Genomic DNA, 16,069 nt, shown 5'->3' with positions numbered 1-16,069 from the left:
CAACTTTCTTAAAGTCATATCCCAAAATTTTAGATATTTCTTGTTGTATCATCTGCCAAAACTTTTTTGCTTTTTCACAAGTCCACCACATATGATAAAAAGAACCTTCATGTTTCTTGCATTTCCAACATCTATCCAACATCTTTTTACTCATCTTTGCCAGTTTTTTCGGAGTCATATACCACCTGTACATCATCTTGAAACAGTTCTCTTTAATACTCTGACATGTTGATATTTTCATCGAATTCTTCCAAAGATACTCCCATGTATCCATTTTATTTCCTTGTTTACATTAATTGCCCATTTAATCATTTGAGATTTTACTACTTCTTCTTCTGTAGACCATTTCAACAATAATTTATATACTTTCGATATTAATTTTTCATTATCTCCAAGCAGAACCCTTTCCAATTCCATTTGCTCATGTCTAATTCCAAAAGATTTAATATCATTTTCCATCAAGCTTTTTATTTGTTGCATTTGAAACCAGTCATACTTGTTATTTAACTCTTCTGCTGATTTTAATTCAGCTTTATCACCTTGAATCTTTAACAGTTGGTTATATGACATCCCTCTCTCTTCATTAGATTCAGCTGTTATTTTTATTACTTCTGCTGGCACTATCCAAAGTGGCTTTCTTTCATCACCATATTTCTTATATTTTATCCATGTATTTAGTAAATTATTTCTAATATAGTGGTGAGAAAAAAGACCATCTTATTTTCCCATAATACATATAAGCATGCCAGCCGAATTTGTTCCCATGAGCTTCTAACAATAAAAGTTTTTTATTTAACAGCATTATCCAATCCTTTATCCATGTCAAACAAACCGCATCATGGTACAGTCTTAAGTCTAAAAGTTGAAAGCCTCCCCTCTCCTTTGCATCTGTTAAAATTTTCATCTTAATCCTTGGTTTCTTCCCAGCCCATACAAAATCAGAGATCTTCCTTTACCATGTATTGAATTGTTTGCTATCTTTCACAATCGGAATAGTTTGGAACAAATACATTATTCTTGGCAAAATATTCATCTTGATTGCAGCAATCCTACCCAGCAATGACAAATTAAGTCTATTCCATTTCATCATATCTTTGTCCATCTTGCACCATAACTTTTCATAATTATTTTTGTACAAGTCGATATTCTTCATGGTTATTTCTAGACCTAGATATTTAACTTTAGGAGTAACTTCACATCCCGTCAAAATCTGCAATTCTTTCTATTTGGTTGCATATTTTTACATAGGAATTTCGACTTCTCTTTATTTATATATAGTCCTGCCATTTCTCCATATTCTTTTATCTTAGCTATCAACAAAGGTACCACTTGAATCGGGTTCTCAGTTATGAACACAATGTCATCTGCAAATGCTTTATACTTATAAGAAAAATCTCTAATTTTCAGTCCTTCTATTTCTTTGTCATCTTGTATTTGCCTTAACAAAATTTCAAGAGTCATTATAAACAACAATGGTGAAAGCGGACATCCTTGTCTTGTACCTTTGCTCACCTTCATTTCTTTTGTAAGGTCTGCATTTATACACAATTTTGCATATTGATCCGTATATATTGCTTTCGTCATTCTTATAAAATGTTCCCCCAGATTTATTTTTTCCATTACTGCAAACATAAAGTCCCAGTTCAAATTATCAAAGGCTTTTTCTGCATCCACAAAAAATAATGCCGCCTCTTTTTCTGGGTGTTTCTCATAATATTCTACAATATTTACAACAGATCTTACATTGTCTCTTATTTGCCTTTTAGGGAGAAAACCCGCTTGGTCTTCCTTTATAAAGTTAATCAGATATTGCTTAAGTCGTTCTGCCAAGATTCTTGTGTAAATCTTATAGTCATTATTTAGTAATGAAATTGGTCTATAGTTCTTTACATTTGTGACATCTCTGTCTTCCTTGGGGATCAACGAAATTACAGCTTCTTTCCAGGTATTTGGAATTTTCCCTTTTATTCTTATCGTATTCAACAATTTTTGCAATTTTGGTACTATCTCATCTTTAAGAGTTTTATAAAATTTAGTTGTATATCCATCCGGCCTGGGAGCCTTACCTACTTTTATTACATTTATTGCTGCTTCAATTTCAATTTTTTCTATTGGGTCATTCAAAATTGGATTTATATCCCGCCCTCCACTCCGAAGAGTCTCAGAGCAGCTCACAATCTTTTTTACTTTCCTCCCCCACAACAGACACCCTGTGAGGTGGGTGGGGCTGGAGAGGGCTCTCACAGCAGCTGCCCTTTCAAGGACAACCCCTGCCAGAGCTATGGCTGACCCAAGGCCATTCTAGCAGGTGCAAGTGGAGGAGTGGGGAATCAAACCCGGTTCTCCCAGATAAGAGTCTGCACACTTAACCACTACACCAAACTGGCTCTCTTTTTCATATATTCAGTCAGGGGTGCTATCTTGGTATTTCGTAGATACTCTTCCATTTTTTCTTTTTTTATTTTCACGCCTTTAAATAAATTTGCATAATATTTAAAAAATTCTCTTTTAATACCTTCTTGATCCACTATCTCTTTTCCATTTGCCACAATTTTGTTGATGATTTTATTTTCTTTTTTTTCTTCAGTTGCCAGGCTAAATACTTCCCGGGTTTGTTCGCACCTTCAAATGATTTCTGTTGCAAACTTTTTAAATTCCATTCTAATTCTTTATTCAACAAATGTCTTACTTGGGATTGTAGTATTGTAATTTCCTTTATTAATTTCTTTTTTCCTGGTCTTTTTCTTAATTCCCCTTCTTTTTTCTTTATTTCATTTTGTAGATCTAACAACTGCTTTTCTTTGGCTCTCTTATTTTTATTATTCAATGTGATTATAGTCCTCTCATAACTGCTTTATAAGAGTCCCAAACTTTCTGGAATTCTATATTATCAGTGTCATTTATTTGAAAGAACGCTGCAGTTTCCTTTTCTAGAAAGGTCACAATATCTTTATCTTATAGTGGGTCCTCATTTATTCTCCATCTCCTTGTTTTCTTTTGCAATTTTGTAATCCAACATATTGGGTTATGATCTGCACAAACCTTTGGTAGAATCTCCACTTTTTTGGTTATGAGGCCCAAGCTTTTGGAGCCCCATAGCATATCTATTCTGGAAAAAGAATTATGTCTTGCTGAAAAGAAGGTATAGTCTCTTAATTCAGGATTAAATTTTCTCCAGATATCTTCCAAATTTTCTTGTTTAACCAGCTCAAAAAAAGATTTTGGCAGTCTTCCTTCTTTATCATTCCTCTTTTGGCTCGATCTATCTATATTATTTTGTATTGTTCCATTAAAATCACCCATCATCAGGATCTGGTCATATGACATTTCGTCCAACTGTCAATTAATGTCTTTTAAAAAAATATCTTTCGCTCCATTGGGCGCATATAATCCTAGTAACGTTTTTTTTTTTTTTTGCATCCATCATCACTTCCACTGCTATATATCTTCCATCTTTATCTTTAAATATCAATTTTGGTTTTAATTGTTCCTTAATATAAAAGACCATACCCCTTTTCTTTTGATCCGCCAGTGAAAAAAATTCCAATCCCAATTGTTTATTCCACAAAAATTTATAATCCTTTTGTTGTATATGAACTTCCTGTAAACAAATTATATTACATTTTTGCTTTTTAATCCAATGAAATGTTGCTTTTCATTTTTGTGGTGAATTTAGTCCATTTATATTCCAAGATAATGACTTGTACTCCATTATGATGCAGAGTCTTTATTCTCTTCAAAAAGGCTATACATCTCTTGCTCATTCCTTATTGTAACCCTTCTTCCACGTTGTTCAGAGACCACATCCTCGAGTAGTATCCATCTGTATCTTATGCCCTCTGCACGCAACTTCTCTGTTAATCTCTTATATTTCTTCCTGTGGTTTATCACTTGTCTTGGCAGCTCTTTCATTATTTTGACTCTACTCTCTTCTATTGTTAGGGCTTTTTGAAAACTTTTATTTAGAATTTTCCCTGCCATATCCTTGGACCTTAGTCTTATAACTATGTCTCTTGGTAGGCCTTTGTCTTTTGCATATGATGAATTAACTGTCCAACATATTTCTAAATTTTTCAGGATCTTCCTCTAAATAATCAGCAATAATTTTCACCATATAGTCCATTAAATCCGTTTCCTCCCCTTCAGGAATTCCTCTCAGACGCACTTGAGTTTCCATTAATCTGCAGTCATGGATTGTTACCTTCTCTTGAAGTTTTAGTAAGGTGGAAGCATGTATATCAACTTTCTCTTCAACCTCTTTGACCCTGTTTTTAACCATACCTAGTTCATCTTTAAAATCTTCAACTTCTTTTCTAAAATCTCCAATATCCTTTTTAAGTTCTTTTTTACTGGCTGTTATCATCTTCTCCACGCCCTTCATAATCCTGGCTTCCATGGTATTAAACTGGCTTTGCATTTTGTCCAAAGAATGAGACCTTACACGAGTTAATCTTCCTTCTGACATAAAAAACCCCCCAAAACTCAGAGTTCTCCAAATCTAAATTCAGCACCAAATCCAGTAGCTTAGAACTTGCTGTTTAAAATAAGACTAATTTCCTCTTTCTCCTACCTTTCTGGGCTGAGATATTGATTTTTAACAGTTTTGGGCAATTTTCCCTCTTTCAAAATGGCGATCGTACTTTCTCTATGGTTAAAAATTCCTAGCCAGGACCTTCTTCTTGGTCTTCTCTCCTTCAGCTTTTGCTTCCTGGTTCACGTTCTCCAACTATCGCGATCTTTGTAATCCTTGTTACATTGGCTGTCAGTGCACCTTCAGCTTTCACTTCCTGGATCACTAAGCTCAGCTCTCATTCTCCAAATATCGCAGTCTTTGAATGCTTGTTATGTTGATTGCAAGAACAGAGCCAAAACACGGAAGCCTACTTCATTGACCACAGCTATTCGCAACAATTTTCTTCTTTCCCAAATTCTATCAATACCTTTAAATTAACAGTCCAAATTACACAGTCTCTCCTCTCCCCCTTACTTTCGTTCCTGTTCAGGCTTTTCCACCTTCTACTGTTATTTAAATTAGCTTAGAAATGTCCTGGAGTGGTAGATAACAATCAAAGTACCTTAGCGGCTATGTTCTTTAAACTCCGGTCTTCCTGGTCTTTCAAATGCTTATCAGTCCCAAAAGAGAGTGAGATCCAAACATGCTTAAGCCAGTTGAATGGCTCTTAATCCTTTGTAGATGCTGGACGATGCTCCTCTTCCTTGCCGACTCTACAAAGCCTCAGAAAGACAACCTCCGTTATCAATCTTTAGCTGAGATCAACGGCTCCAAGAATTTCTGGCGTCATCTTTTTTTTATCTGTTTTTATTTGTTTTAAATGCTGATCCCTTTATATGTTTAAATACTGTAATTTTGTTGGATCTATCACTGGAAGCCGCCCTGAGCCACTTGTGGGAAGGGCGGGATATAAATCCCAAATAAATAAATAAATAAATAAATCTTGGGCAAATCTCTAACTGAGAAATGCAGGCAGAGAACCGAAAAAGGCTCTTTACTACCCTGAACAAAGGATTAAGTTTCCCCCTCATCCAGAGGGCGTCAGCTCTGTTGGAAACTCACACCGGAAGTCCAGACCACTGATCTGATCCAGCAGGGCTCTTCTTAATGTTCTTATTGTGGCTTTTTGTTCTTATGTAAACATCAGGTCCTCAGTTTTGACTGTAGTTTTTTAAAATAACCAGCCTGACAAGTTATGCGTGTACTATTCAGCTACCATGGGAATGCCTTAACTATATTGTGGTACTGTTTTAAATTCTTGCTTTGAAAGGCAAAATGTATAAATGCCATATACTCAAGATTTTTTTTAAAAAAAAAGCCATTGGAGTCTTTCAGTCTCATATTGGCATCCTCATTTAGGGGCTCAAAGGTAGAGTGTTTATGGGCTGCCAGCCTTGGCATCTCCAACTGAAGGAATCAGGCAGCTGGTGATGAGAGAGACCCCCAACCTGAGACTCTGGAGAGTGCCCCTCGCCTTTCAGAGCAGACAAGGCTGGCTTTGATAGGCAGGATCGGATCTAGGGGGGAGCAGAGGGGACGCTTGCCCCAGGCACCATTGGAGGGGGGGTGCCAAATTGGGTATGGAGTCCATTCTATTCTATGGGCCCATAAGGGGGGTGTCATTTTTCAATTTTGCCCCCCCCCTCAAAAAACACACAGATCCAGTCCCATTGATAGGAACATAAGTCTGTGAGTGACTACTAGCCATGGTGACTGAGGGGAATCTCCACAGTCAGAGGCAGCCAACCTCTAAATTCCAGAAGGCAACATCAAAAAAAGGCCTCAGCCTCTGTGCCCTGTTGTTGGCTGTCCAGAGGAACTGGTTGGCCACTGTGTGAGACAGGATGGTGGACTAGATGGTCCACTGGTCTGAACCAGCAGGGCTGTTCTTCTGTTATGCTAACAGACAAAAGGACTAACTCTGTATAAGGCAGCTCTGCCTGTGTGTTAATTTCATCCTGCGATATCATGAGGAAGTATCCTAATAATTTTTTCTGAGTCACGTATCTTTATGATGAATTGATATTATTATTGGATGTTGAATTATCGATTAACAATAAATAAAGCCAACCTTGTTATTTCTGTAGAGTTCTGTGATGAAGCCATGTTTTTAGCCCTCTGCTGGATGGCAACAATAAATGCACGTTCTTCTAACTTTCACAGCGCACTTGTTAAATAACGTAAGCTTTCCTCAGTGTGCAGAAAAACCAAATGCAAAATATCAAAAGCAATTTTAAAAGTGTTCGATCGCAATTAAAAATGCTTCCAAAATGTCATGTTCAGGTTATAATTTTTTTTAAGCGATTGCAGTTGAACAATTTGACAAATGAAGATCCCTTTTTCTTTCAGTTTTCTAGACAAGATCGACATAGTCAAGCAAAATGAATACACACCATCTGATCAGGTGAGTAAAAATGCCTTTTAAGAAAACGAGGTGGCGCTTTCCTCTTTCACTTTTCTGTGGCGGTCTTCTTTACAGTTGTTCGTTTATATTCTACTTATTAATATTTAACATTTATTAGCCACTTTTCTCCTGTATGGCGCTCAAGACAGCTTACAATACAGATAGAATACATAAAATCCATTTTAAAAATTTAAAACCACAGTTTAGGGGGCTGTTTGTTTTATAGCAACTTACTGAAAAATGCAAACTTACCCAGTGGAGACTTTTGTATGTAAGTACAGTACGTTCCGTGTGACAATTTCCCTCTTCTTTCTTTCATACACACTATCACAAAACACATACCTCAGACGTACAACATATTTGTGGATTGACATTTCAGCTGCACTGCTTCCACTTGTCCCTACTGAAACCTTGCAACAAGCGCACTCCTTAGTCCCCCATTCCTCTGTTGTCTTCAGGTCAAGCACTGTTTTGCTGTTTTGTTTTGTCTTTAGGATCTTCTTAGATGCAGAGTTCTGACATCAGGAATATTTGAAACCAAGTTTCAGGTCGACAAAGTAAACTTTCAGTGAGTATCTCTAATAAGTGGTGCTTAATGTTCAGACTGGGGTTAAATTAATTTAGAGGGCCAGAATACATAACCATGGTGTTCATGCGATGTCTTGCTCTTAACCACATGGAAGTAAAATAGGGCTGCTATTTGTCAGCTGTTTTGGATAGAGCCAGATGAGAGAGACTGATATGTGGATTTTTTATTGTTTCAGTTGTTGCTCTGAATTGACTCATTGTTACTTTTGATGTTATGTTACTTGTATACTAGGGGTAACTTCAAGTTTGCTGTATAAGGTTCTAGGCCAGGTGCGGCCAAACTGTGGCTCAGGAGCCACATGTGGCTCTTTCTCACTTATTGTGTGGCTCTTGAAGCTCCCCACCCCCCACCCCATTGGCAGGCTTGGAGAAGGCATTTCTCTCTATAAATCTCTTCTCCAAGCCAAGCCAGTTGGCAGCTTGGAGAATGCATTCATAGTTAAAGCTGCTTTCTTTACACCTCTCTTTCCCCCATCTATTTGCCTTCCTTCCTACCTACCTACATCTGATGTTCATGTCTCATGGCTCTCAAACATCTGATGTTTATTTTATGTGGCTCTTACGTTAAGCAAGTTTGGCCACCCCTGTTCTAGGCTTTGTTGAAATTTTTTTCGTGGTTTTTCCAATTCAAAGAACTTTTGTTTTACTTTTTAAAGGACAGTCAGGAGAATTGGCTGGTGCCTTCTTTATACATCCGTCATATCAATAACTTAGTTTTTATTAGTTTGATTTTGCTAGGTTGAAATTAAGTTTATTGCAGGACTCCATTCTTTTCAGATTATCAGACAAAAGTGAAATCTCTGGCTTTCGTAACCATCCACCCTTTTTTTCACAACTCGTAAAATTTTGCATTTCGAAGTTTTGTAATCCTAGTCATTATTGTGTTGCTTATTAGAACTGCTGTTTATTACACTGGTTTATTCTATGCAATCCACCCTCAGTCTCAGTGAAAAAGGTAGAATATGAATTAAATAAATGGAGCATGTCTTGTCAAGGCCTACATACTAGTAATTGAGGCCTGTGTGGTTTTTCCTAATTCTGCCTGGATGTTCTTTTTTAGCATGTTTGATGTTGGTGGGCAGCGAGACGAACGCCGAAAATGGATCCAGTGTTTTAATGGTAAGCTAGAAAAATGCATTCATTTTGCAAGATAACAACTACTTTGTTTTCTAGTGTAGTTTGTATGTACTACCAGTGCAGGAGATAAAATTGTTTCTGTGATTTGCAGCCAGTTATCTGAGGTTTGTCTTCGTAATCATATCTGTGTATTAGACTTTGTCATCACCAAGGCTGTGACTGCACCAACATTCTTGTTTGTTTTATTTGAGTTTATTGACAAAGTTTGTATTCTATTTTTCTGCCCTTGCAAGGGCTGCCATCATTACTGGGGTTGGTTTTTTTCTCCTGTTTTTCTCCAGATGTGACTGCTATCATATTTGTGGTGGCCAGCAGTAGCTACAACATGGTTATACGAGAAGACAATCAGACCAACCGGCTTCAAGAAGCGTTAAACCTTTTCAAGAGCATCTGGAACAACAGGTCAGTCCCGTTAAAAGTTGATCACTTGTGTTATTAATTAATAATGTTGTATAAGATTGACTTCACCAAGAATATGGAAGTGCTAATTTAAAATAAAGGAGCCTAAATATTAGGGAAATGGAGGCTTACAAGCAGGAACCTACAAGGACTTGCAGTTGGAATCTCATTCCCCCTCTCCCACTATTTTCTCTTTCCCTTTTCTGAAAGCCCCCATAACCTCTCCCCCTTTTCCTGCTTCCTTTTCTCCTTCTCACCCAACAGCCAACCTAAATTTATCTGCCCCCTATCATCAGCTTTCCTTCTGACCCTGGTAACCTCTGCCTAGGAAAACTGTGGCACAGTTGTGTGGTGCCAAACACTGGGCCAGGCCCGTTTCCATGGTAGCAATCCCTCAAGGACTTGTGGGGAGCAGCTCCCTTTCTCCAGTATCCACACCACACTATTTACTCTTTCTGTCCTCCTGGCAATCCCTTTATCCTCTTCTCTCCCTTCCCTGCCTCATTCTCACCTTCTCAGCCTGCCATTCACCAACCCACCTTTTATCTGCCTCCCATGGCACAGTGTCTAGGTGTGGGCCCTCACCTCCCCAGACTCCTCCTCAGAATCGCCAAGAATTTCCCAACCTGGAGCTGGCAACCCCCAGGAGACTTTGCAGGCACTCATTTGATGATTTGGGGTTTTTTCAACCCTTCAGTGTTTTGTTTCCCTTTTTTTAGATTTAACATTTTTTTCTGCAAACATGGGGCATTTTTCCAGTTCGTAGAAAGACTTGCCTTGCTCGTTCATAATTTCTATCATTGGATATAAGTATCCTCAAATTTGACCATCTCAGCTGTTAGAATAGACTCGTGGGGGGGGGATCACATCTCCCCCTCCATCACCAAACCCAGTGCAGCTCCAGGCCTCACCACCTGCCTTTGAGCCCAGCCACAGTAGCAGTGGTGTCGTGGTCCTCTCCAAGCCCTAGTGTAGTTTTTAGTCAGTGTCCCCAATCCGCACAGGTTTAGATATCTGCAGATCGTCTTGCAATTGGCTTTTGCATATATAAATGATGCTAATGAGATGTTCTTGAAAGCAAGCAAGATTTTTAATTTGGGATACCTGGCTCTTAGTGCACAGACGTTGTTTCCAGACCTATAGTGATTTCATACCCCTTTGTCTACTTTGCCATGTATCTACCAATATTTTGGCTTCTATTTTCTTTAGGTGGCTACGGACCATTTCAGTAATTCTTTTCCTGAACAAACAGGATTTGCTAGCAGAGAAAGTTTTGGCAGGGAAATCTAAAATTGAAGACTACTTTCCAGAATTTGCTCGTTACACCACGCCAGATGATGGTAGGAAGTTTGATGTTTTACACATTTGGATTTAAAAAAAAACCCAAACACACACAAATGTATTATTCAGTTATCCAAAAGTCTATTGGGGAGAGATGGGGAGGGGGTAGTATTCCATAAATTATACTGCTAAGGGTAGGTAGCATTGAGTTCAGATGACTAAATATGTTCAATATGTGGGGGAATTGTTGTAACTGAGGCGGAATAAAGTAACTGCAAAGAACTGACCTGCTCCAGACTACTACCTGCGACACAATAATTTTACTTTTTTATATTTAGGGGGGGGGGGGAGTTTTACTTGTCTGCAGAGTTTTCTCCTCCTTCCTTGATACAGTTCCCTTTTGGCTACAGTCAGGCAGCTGAAATTCTAATGAGGCGAAGATTTTGTTAAGTTAAAATAGTGCCATAGATGCTTTGTATCAAGTATTCTTCCAGTTTTATATTTTAGATGATCCTGTTGCATGATAAAAAAAAATTGTTGCCAAACTTGACCGTTGTCCCTAAAGTTTACAGCTGTAAAGTTCTAATAGGAAGTCCTGTGTTAACATAATTTTTTTTTGTTTGTTTTTAAATTGAGTAGCAACACCGGAACCTGGTGAGGATCCTAGAGTTACAAGGGCCAAGTATTTTATTAGAGATGAATTTCTTGTAAGTATGTTATGTTCGGTACTGTATCATTAAGTGTGTCTTCCCCCTTTAGATGGTGTTTGTCTGCTTTATAGTCAACTCAGGGGGCAACCCAGATGTGTCCAGAAGCACCCATGATTAAGGGGAGGGGGGTGTCTCTTTTCTTTCATTGATGAAAAGCAACCATGGAGGGCAGTTTTCCTGATACGTCCCTATTCACACCCAACTGCAGTTTCCCCACTGGGCACATTTGCAGCTCTGTGTGATTAATTTGCATTAGTAAAATTAAGATGAGGATGAGATTAAAAACAAATACTTAACCCCAGTGCCACAGCCCTGGCCTGAACCCTTGCCTTTTTCCATAGCTCCTTTAAAAAACAAAAAGCGCAAGAGAATATTGTAAAGTTGATGACTAATACGGTGCTGACCATTATGCATCCTGGCGCCCACTGATTCCTCCCCCCCCCTCAAAAGCAAAGAGCCAATGCTGGTGTGCCACCACCACATTGGAACAGGAGACATTTCAGAAAAGCCCAGGAGGTCTGTCACCAGCTGCTTCCTCCATCATGGGATGATTCTTGGCTTGAAATTTCCCAACATTTTGTGATTGGCCCCAGCTCCCATGGTGGCCATTTTGCAGTTGTCTGCACCCCGCCTGCGCATGTTAGCTCCCACCAGAGGTGGCAGGGTGTTGGGAAATCTTGTGGGGCAAGGGAGCCAGGGGGAAAGACAGAGAGAGAAATGAGAGCATTGGAAGCTGCCAACAGAACAGCTCCCCCACCCGCAGCCCTCATGACTCTACTAGCATCCTTGTCTACATGAGTTGGGGCATTCCACTCCCTCTTTTGTGTTTTATTTTTCATTTTTAAACCTATTTATTTTCTACCCAGAAAAAAAGAAAATGAGACTGAAGCTTTTCTGACTGTGCCCAGTGTTATTTTGGAACCTCACCCCCACCCCCAGGCTCATCTTCAATTTTTTTAAAAGTTTTGATTTATTTTTTTTTAAGTTCCCTGCTGGAGCAGTGCTCACCCATGGGGGTCATTGCCCCCCTCCCAAAAAAAAATTCTGACCCCCACTCCAGAGTATGGGCCTGGCTCCCACCAGCACTCAACAAGGCTGGGGCTCCCTGTCCTAAGCCATGGCCATTCTGAATTACCCCCGGTTTGTTCCTTATTCTGCCATTTAGAGCTGTATACCCATCTAATTGAAATTAGGTGCTGTAGCTTCCAGGACAAACCTGGCAGAACCTAAGAAGTTGCTTTAGGCAGTCGTTTTTAACTTCTTTGTGGTCTCTGCATCACACTGATGGGCTTGGCACCTGCACAGAGCTCAATTTCAGAACTTCTCCAGCTACAATTGTAGGTGTGAAAAAATCCCCTCCACCACATGGACCGTAGGCCCAGATCACATGCCATCCAGTGGGAGGAGTCTCACCATGCCTATTCAGTGCCTCTTGGAAACAACCAAAAAAAAGTACAATTAGGGAATTGTGCCACAGCACCTCCTGCCACATTGCAGTGCACATAGGTGCACGCCTTTTGGACTAAGCACTTAACATTGTGAAACATCTTGGGCTGTCTTGTTCTGTTGGTACAATTTCATCCCAGTTAGTGGCACCACATTGTTTTTAGCGGGTACTAAGCCTTCATGCAATCATATGTAAAGTTCCTCCAGTCTAACCTCATTAATCTGGGCTTGGGCTGGAATATCACTGCTTTAGGATTGTGCTGTAAGCATATTAGATCTTACATGACACTGTTTTGTACGAATAACCAATACTTACACAGAAGAATATGTGGATAGGGAAAGGGGGTGTATTTTATCTACTTGGATAGTGGTATTCTGCTAACTTGGTTTAATAGCAGTCATTATCTATGTTACAATGAATGCTTCAATTATTTGACTTTTGTTAATTATAGATAGTGAGCGTTATCATAATTTTCCCTGCCAGCTTATTTCAAAGCAGCTTTATTTTATAGTCTGCATTTGGTCTTGAAAATCAAACTCTTAGTGTTCAGAGGGGTGTCAGAAGCTGGGAGAAAGGGAAAGCGAGAGATAAGGGTGGACGGATCTCTCTACCAGTGTTCCCTCTAAGCTGTGCGTGTGAGCAGCTGCGAGAGATAAGCGAGAGATAAGGGTGGACGAATCTCTCTACCAGTGTTTCCTCTAAGCTGTGCGCGTGAGCAGCTGCTCATTAACACAGGACGCCCCCACTCAGCAGCAGTTTGGAGCTACACAGGGTCGTGCAGTGCCCATTGCACATTTTAAGATTACAGCAATTATATTCTGCTCAGAATGTGAACTGCTATGCTCACGGGGGGAAGGAGAGAGAATTAGAGGGAACATTTATTTATTTGATTTGGCTTATTTCCCACCCAGGAGCCCCGTGGCGCGGAGTGGTAATCTGCAGTAATGCAGTCCAAGCTCTGCTCACAACCTGAGTTCGATCCCGGTGGAAGCTGGGTTCAGGTAGCTGACTCGAGGTTGACTCAGCCTTCCGAGGTCGGTAAAATGAGTACCCAGCTTGCTGGGGGGAAAGCACAGATAACTGGGGAAAGCAATGGCAAACCACACCATTAAAAAGTCTGCCACGAAAACGTCATGATGCGACGTCACCCCAGATTCGGAAACAACTGGTGCTTGCACAGAGGACTATCTTTACTTTTTTCATTTCCCACCCACCCCATAAGGCAGGTTCACAGCAGGTCACACACATCAGGCTCGTTGCCCCTGTCTCACTCCCAGTCACCCTAGAGTTTTTCTTTCCACGTCCTGCTCCTAACTGTTGTGTACTTGATGTTCCTGCAGAGAATCAGCACAGCGAGTGGAGACGGAAGGCACTATTGCTATCCTCACTTCACATGCGCAGTGGATACAGAAAACATTCGGAGGGTTTTCAATGACTGTCGGGACATTATTCAACGGATGCACCTTCGCCAATATGAGCTATTGTGATGGAGAGCACTTTTTCTCTTGGTTTTTTTTTTTTTTTTTTGGACTCCTTACTCCTTATTAAAAAGAAAAAAAAATACCCTTGCCCACCTAGGGCGGAAGAGAACTGTTGCGATCTCCCTCTGATTTACATCCCTCAGACCTTTTCTCCTTGCTGGACAAAATAGCAGCCCTACTAAAGCTTGCTTCTTTTTTGCCCCTTTGGAACAGTTTGAGACAGCCCTTGCGACGCCTTGGGCCGCTTCCTGTGTGAGCAGGGGAGGGTTTCTCTTAACACTGTCATTAACAAATAAATTAAATAAAGAAATAACAAATACCCTGGATGGATGGAGGAGCGTCTTGAACGGATTTGGGGATTTAAAGTTAAATATTAAAAAAACAAAACAAAAAAGAATACTACGGGAGGAAGAACTCTAGGTAATTAGCACTGTTGTGGGTGTAATCATATTATCCCATGATTTTCAACTTTGTATCCATTCACTGCATCAGAAAAAGACGAAGGTGCCAAGTCTCTCAGACCAAGATGAAAGGACAAGTCGCTCTAGTTCAGTTTTCTGCCTCGGAATGTGACTTTTGAGCAGAAAATACTGACAATTCTACAGCCAGAACCTTGGCACTGCAAAAGCAACTGCTACCTGCCGAAAGTTGTCGAGTGTGGAAGGTCCTCAGATGGACACTGTGGAATGATCGGCGTTTAATGGCCTGCAATCGCAGAAAGAGTTTTAACAACACACACACAGTTTTCAGTTTGTCCACTGATGATGCTGTCTGCTATGAGAAAGCAAACAAACAACAAGAAAAGTCATTATCGGGACGGTAGTCCTCACGATCTCCCCCCCTCCCCCAGTCCCCTTCTCTTCATTCCCCTCCTGCCCCCCCTCCCCTTGCCTCTTTCTTTCCCGATTTTTATTTTACTGCTGGATTATTATTCTTGTACAGACTGTAAAATGTATTATTTTGTACAACTTTATTGAAAAAAAGAATAACTTGTAGAAGATCTTTGTGCCTTGATTATGGCTGTACCTGTGCAATGAGCTAAGATGTAAGTATGTTTGATTGCGCTGTACAGCTTTGTCAACCCCTATCAGCAGCATTCGCTCAAGGTAGGGAAAATTTATCTGTAGTTTAGGGGATTTTTTTTGTTTTTGTTTCTTTGTTTCATTTCTGGTTTATAAAAGGAGGAGGAAAATACTGTTTAGTTTAAAAAAAAAAAGTACAAATTGTGCAAACTTAAACCACTTTAAAAAGTGAGGTCTACAACAAGTGACCAGATGTTGCAGCATCCTGCTTTTTAATTTTTAGCTTTAACTCATTTAAATCTCTATCCAAATGCAAAACATGGCTTGTTTCTACATAAACCAAATTTTGCTACAAATTATAAATGTTAGTCTTTTTGTCATTCATAATTTTGTTGTGGGGTTTTTTTGCAAAAAAAGAAAAAAAGAGAGAGAAATACAGAAGAGAAAGCAAATAAATGCACAGGTGTTGGCACAGGCCTGGTAGCCAGATGTTTTGGGTCAGATACCTTCCCCACCCATCCTTTGCTATTTCTGTAGGGGCATAAGACACCTCCCCCATAATGACAAAGTGTGCATCGTCCCTGGATTTGGCCACTGAATTTCAGTTTAAAGCGACATTTTATTTCTCTTTTAATAAAGAGATATGTTAGACCTTTTTTTCCTTTTGTTTTATATTAACTATATAAGTAGTTTAAAAGTGAAGAAGTGTAGATTTTTTTCTCAAACTTGAATAATTTATGCAAATTATATGCTTAGAACAACATGTGGTACAGTAAAAAAGGAAAAAAAACAGCAAAAATCACTGTAGCAATAAGAAAGCATGTCATTTACTAACTACTACACTGCTTTATATTTTATACTTAGGTGTTGTGTCTGTGAGCGTGTTAACTTTTTCATGTGTCAAAACCTTACATGTACAAATTTGTACAAAGTCCTAAAATTACAGCTGTAATAACACATTTAGAACAGTATTAGCCTATATTACTCGAGCCACCTCTTCGCTCCACCCTGAAAAACAAAACAAAAATCTGGATCTTGATACAGTGACACTTCCTTTTTACTTGCCTTTTTTGCCTTTTACACATTT

General features: G+C 39.4%; 1 protein-coding gene across 3 annotated transcripts in view; it reads left to right on the top strand.

The window, feature by feature from the left end:
• GNAS (GNAS complex locus) overlaps positions 1-15,638 on the top strand; it is a 314,347-nt gene extending 298,709 nt beyond the window's left edge. For 2 of the 3 annotated variants that reach the window (XM_060230725.1, XM_060230727.1), the window contains exons 6-12: positions 6,863-6,917; positions 7,412-7,485; positions 8,566-8,624; positions 8,924-9,044; positions 10,251-10,381; positions 10,962-11,029; positions 13,820-15,638. In XM_060230725.1, coding sequence (XP_060086708.1) covers positions 6,863-6,917; positions 7,412-7,485; positions 8,566-8,624; positions 8,924-9,044; positions 10,251-10,381; positions 10,962-11,029; positions 13,820-13,966 — 655 coding nt within the window. In that variant the 3' untranslated portion in view covers positions 13,967-15,638. Of the gene's footprint in view, positions 1-6,862; positions 6,918-7,411; positions 7,486-8,565; positions 8,625-8,923; positions 9,045-10,250; positions 10,382-10,958; positions 11,030-13,819 lie in introns of all 3 variants that reach the window. The other variant, XM_060230726.1, reaches the window with a different exon arrangement.
• Positions 15,639-16,069: the final 431 nt, after the last annotated feature.

Source organism: Heteronotia binoei, chromosome 2 (genome assembly GCF_032191835.1).
Source record: "Heteronotia binoei isolate CCM8104 ecotype False Entrance Well chromosome 2, APGP_CSIRO_Hbin_v1, whole genome shotgun sequence".
NCBI lineage: Eukaryota > Metazoa > Chordata > Lepidosauria > Squamata > Gekkonidae > Heteronotia > Heteronotia binoei.
This window is presented reverse-complemented; position numbering and strand designations above follow the sequence as displayed.